The 5,000-nt window shown below is 55.1% G+C and overlaps 1 protein-coding gene across 1 annotated transcript in view; it reads right to left on the reverse strand.

The window, feature by feature from the left end:
- Positions 1-5,000, reverse strand: part of pex5lb (peroxisomal biogenesis factor 5-like b) — a 36,118-nt gene that overhangs the window by 6,249 nt on the left and 24,869 nt on the right. Inside the window, exon 8 of the mRNA XM_053330913.1 lies at positions 625-768. Coding sequence (XP_053186888.1) covers positions 625-768 — 144 coding nt within the window. The remainder of the gene's footprint in view (positions 1-624; positions 769-5,000) is intronic.

Below are 5,000 nucleotides of genomic sequence, written 5' to 3' on the forward strand. Positions count from 1 at the left end.
AGGACTTTATGTTTAACCCTCCTGTTGTGCTCCCGGGTCAAATTGACCCATCTGTTTTGACTCTTCCTTCCTTTCTTCCTCCTTTCCCTCCTTTCCTTCCTTCCTTCCTTCCTCCCTCTTTTCCATCCTTCTCTCCTTCTCTCCTTTCCTTCCTTCCTCCTTTCCTCCTCCCTCTTTTCCATCATTCTCTCCTTCTCTCCATTCCTTCCTTCCTTCCTTCCTCCTTTCCTTCCTTCCCTCCCTCCTTCATTTCTTCCTCCTTTCCTCCCTTTTTCCTTCTTCTTTCCTTCCTTCCCTCTTTCCTTCCTCCCTCCTTTCCTTCCTTCCTCCCTTCTTCCTTCCTCCCTCCTTTCCTTCCTTCCTACTTTGCTCCCTCCTTTCCTTCCTTCTTCCTTCCTTTCCTTTCTTCCTCCCTCCTTTCCTCCCTTCTTCCTTCCTTTCCTTCTTTCCTCCCTCCTTTCCTTCCTTCCTACTTCTCTCCCTCCTTTCCTTCCTTCTTCCTTCCTTCCTTCCTTCCTTCCTTCCTTCCTTCCTACTCGAGCACAACAGGAGGGTTAAGTAATTGAGACTCTGAGATAAGCCCCCTCACTGTGTGGCAGAGTGTTTTTGGAGCGGGGGCTTCACCTCTGAGTCCTGCGGGTCCTGCAGGATGGCGGCCTCCATCAGCAGCACGGCAGCGTTCAGGTCTCCCTCCCGAGCTTTCTCCTGACCCTCAGCGAAGGCGTTGGGCCAGTCTCTGTACGGGTTGGTAGGGTTGAAGAAGTAACCCTGCAGGAGGAAGGAGATAGGAGGTAGGAGGTAGGAGGCAGGAGGCAGGAGGCAGGAGGCATGAAGTAGGAGGTAGGAGGCAGGAGGCAGAAGGTATGAGGTAGGAGGTAGGAGGCAGGAAGTAGGAGGCAGGAGGTAGAAGGGAGGAGGCAGGAGGTAGGAGGCAGGAGGCAGGAGGTAGAAGGGAGGGGGCAGGAGGTAGGAGGCGGGAGGTAGGAGGCAGGAGGTAGGAGATAGGAGATAGGAGGCAGGAGGCAGGAGGTAGAGGCGGGAGGCAGGAGGTATGAGGCAGGAGGCAGGAGGTAGGAGGCAGGAGGTAGGAGGTAGGAGGTAAGAGGCAGGAGGTAGAAGGTAGGAGGTAGGAGGCAGACGGTAGGAGGTAAGAGGCAGGAGGCAGGAGGTAGGAGGTAGGAGGTAAAAGGTAGGAGGCAGGAGGCAGGATGTAGAAGGTAGAAGGCAGGAGGTAGGAGGCAGGAGGCAGGAGGTAGAAGGGAGGAGGCAGGAGGTAGGAGGTAGGAGGTAGGAAGCGGGTGGCAGGAGGTAGAAGGTAGGAGGTAGGAGGCAGAAGGTAGGAGGTAAGAGGCAGGAGGTAGGAGGCAGGAGGTAGGAGGCAGGAGGTAGAAGGTAGGAGGCAGGAGGTAGGAGGTAGGAGGTAGGAGGTAGAAGGTAGGAGGCAGGAGGCAGGAGGTAGGAGGCAGACGGTAGGAGGTAAGAGGCAGGAGGCAGGAGGTAGGAGGTAGGAGGTAGGAGGTAGAAGGTAGGAGGCAGGAGGTAGGAGGTAGAAGGCAGGAGGTAGGAGGCAGGAGGCAGGAGGTAGAAGGCAGGAGGTAGGAGGTGGGAGGCAGGAGGTAGGAGGCAGGAGGTAGGAGGTAGAAGGTAGGAGGCAGGAGGTAGAAGGTAGGAGGCAGGAGGTAGGAGGCAGACGGTAGGAGGTAAGAGGCAGGAGGCAGGAGGTAGGAGGTAGGAGGTAGAAGGTAGGAGGCAGGAGGCAGGAGGCAGGATGTAGAAGGTAGGAGGTGGGAGGTGGGAGGCGGGAGGCAGGAGGCGGGAGGTGGGAGGTAGGAGGTGGGAGGCAGGAGGCAGGAGGCGGGAGGTAGGAGGCAGGAAGTAGGAGGTGGGAGGCGGGAGGTAAGAGGCAGGAGGTAGGAGGTAGGAGGTAGAAGATAGGAGATAGGAGGTAGGAGGCAGGAGGCAGGAGGTAGGAGGCAGGAGGTAAGAGGCAGGAGGTAGGAGGCAGGAGGCAGGAGGTAGCAGGGGAGAGGCAGGAGGTAGGAGGTAGGAGACAGGAGGTGGGAGGTGGGAGGCAGGAGGTAGAAGGCAGGAGGTAGGAGGCAGGAGGTAAGAGGCAGGAGGTAGGAGGCAGGAGGCAGGAGGTAAGAGGCAGGAGGTAGCAGGGGGGAGGCAGGAGGTAGGAGGCAGGAGGTAGGAGGTAGGAGGTACAAGATAGGAGATAGGAGGTAGGAGGCAGGAGGCAGGAGGTAGGAGGCAGGAGGTAAGAGGCAGGAGGTAGGAGGCAGGAGGTAGGAGGTAGGAGGTAGGAGGCAGGAGGTAGGAGGCAGGAGGTAAGAGGCAGGAGGTAGGACGCAGGAGGCAGGAGGTAGGAGGTAGGAGGCAGGAGGTAGGAGGCAGGAGGCAGGAGGTAAGAGGCAGGAGGTAGGAGGCAGGAGGCAGGAGGTAGCAGGGGGGAGGCAGGAGGTAGGAGGCAGGAGGTAGGAGGTAGGAGGTAGAAGATAGGAGATAGGAGGTAGGAGGCAGACGGTAGGAGGTAAGAGGCAGGAGGCAGGAGGTAGGAGGTAGGATGTAGAAGGTAGAAGGAAGGAGGTAGGAGGCAGGAGGCAGGAGGCAGGAGGTATGAGGCAGGAGGCAGGAGGTAGGAGGCAGGAGGCAGGAGGTAGGTGGCAGGAGGTAGGAGGCAGGAGGCAGGATGTAGAAGGTAGAAGGCAGGAGGTAGGAGGTAGGAGGTAGGAGGTAGAAGGTAGAAGGTAGGAGGCAGGAGGTAGGAGGTAGAAGGTAGACGGTAGGAGGCAGGAGGCAGGAGGTAGGTGGCAGGAGGTAGAAGGCAGGAGGCAGGAGTAAGGAGGTAGGAGGTAGGAGGTAGAAGATAGGAGATAGGAGGTAGGAGGTGGGAGGTAGAAGGCGGGAGGCGGGAGGTAGGAGGCAGGAAGTAGGAGATAGGAGGTAGGAGGTGGGAGGTAGGAGGCGGGAGGCGGGAGGCGGGAGGTAGGAGGCAGGAAGTAGGAGGTAGGAGGCAGGAGGTAGGAGTTAGGAGGCAGGAAGTAGGAGTTAGGAGGCAGGAGGCAGGAGGTAGGAGGTAAGAGGCAGGAGGTAGAAGGTAGAAGGCACGAGGTAGGAGGCACGAGGTAGGAGGCAGGAGATAAGAGGCAGGAGATAGGAGGTAGGAGGTAGGAGGCAGGAGGCGGGAGGCAGGAGGCGGGAGGCAGGAGGTAGGAGGTAAGAGGCAGGAGGTAAGAGGCAGGAGGTAGAAGGTAGAAGGCAGGAGGCAGGAGGTAGGAGGTAGGAGGCAGGAGGTAGGAGGCAGGAGGCAGGAGGCAGGAGGTAAGAGGCAGGAGGTAGGAGGTAGAAGATAGGAGGTAGGAGGTAGGAGGCAGGAGGTGGGAGGCAGGAGGTAGGAGGCGGGAGGCAGGAGGTAGGAGGCAGGAGGTAGGAGGCAGGAGGAAGGAGATAGGAGGTAGGAGGCAGGAGGTAGAAGGCAGGAGGCAGGAGGTAGGAGGTAGGAGGTACGAGGCAGGAGGTACGAGGTAGGAGGTAGGAGGCAGGAGACAGGAGGTAGGAGGCAGGAGGCAGGAGGTAGCAGGGGGAGGCAGGAGGTGAGAGGATTAAAATGATTAAAATGAAAGATTAAAGGTCCGTCCACACTGAGAACCATGTCCAGTATGAGCCGTTACTGCTGTAGTATGCTGTGTGTTAGTGTTAGGGCTGTCAAACGATTAATTTTTTAAATCGAGATTAATCGCAGAGTTTCCGTAGTTAATCGCGATTAATCTTGTTTTGAATTGCACGTTTAAAATCCTGTTATTTTCCATTTGAAGGCAGTTTTAAGCCCATAATGTAAAGCATTTCTTACCAGAGTGTCTTAACTGGGAATCAATCACGGCTCTGCTGCGACTCCCACACTCCAAAATGCTCCTTTGGTGGAGCTGAGGCTGGCTTGGCTGCACCTGGGTGTTTAGCGTGGAGGTGCTAACTCAAACTCCACGTACTCCGGTGGTAGTTAAACTCCGTTTGACACAGGTTGCATTTTACTTTTGACTTGTCAACTGAAGCGTCTGGAAGTGTTTTAAAGTTAAACAAGCCGTTCAAAAGTCCAGTAGCTCTCTTACTTTCCATCAGCGCGGTAGGTTTACTGCAGGAGGCCACTTCAAAGCATAGCGCTACAGCTAGAGGAGCCGTCTACGGGAGGGAAGGAAAGGAGGAAGGAAGGAAGGAAGGAAGGAAGGAAGACAAGAGAAGACAGATGGTAGGAAGAGAAGACCGGAAGGAAGAAAGGAAGGAAAAGAAGACAAGGAGGAAGGGAGAAAGGTAGGAAGGACAGACAGAAGGAAGGAAGGAAAAAAGGGATAAGAAAGAAGAGAAGACCGGAGGGAAGGAAGAAAGGAAGGAAAGAAGGAAGGAAGGAAGGAAAAGAAGACAAGGGGGAAGGGAGAAAGAAAGGTAGGAAGGACAGACGGAAGGAAGGAAGGAAAAGAGGAAGAAGGAAACTGGGCCGCGGTAGGTTTACTGCAGGAGGCCACTTCAAAGCATAGCGCTACAGCTAGAGGAGCCATCTACGGGAGGGAAGGAAAGGAGGAAGAAAGGAAGGAAGGAAGGAAGGAAGGAAGGAAGGGAAGAGAAGACAGATGGTAGGAAGAGAAGACCGGAAGGAAGGAAGGAAGGAAGGAAGGAAGAAAAGAAGGAAGGAAGGAAGGAAAAGAAGACAAGGAGGAAGGGAGAAAGAAAGGTAGGAAGGACAGACGGAAAGAAGGAAGGAAAAGAGGAAGAAGGAAACTGGGTCTGCTAGCCGCTAATATATATATATAATAATGATTAGTGCTGTATGTCAGGGCCAGAGGAGCTGATTCAGGGTGATGATCAGAAGTATTTCAGACTCCAGCTGCTCTGATGTTCCAGCGTTAGCGATGAAGCTTTACGATAAATAAATAAGGATTCTGATTGGCTGTCAGCGTCTGAACGTGACATTTAAAACTACTTATTTATAGTTATAGTTCTCAGTG

This window comes from Scomber japonicus, chromosome 12 (genome assembly GCF_027409825.1).
Source record: "Scomber japonicus isolate fScoJap1 chromosome 12, fScoJap1.pri, whole genome shotgun sequence".
Classification (NCBI taxonomy): domain Eukaryota; kingdom Metazoa; phylum Chordata; class Actinopteri; order Scombriformes; family Scombridae; genus Scomber; species Scomber japonicus.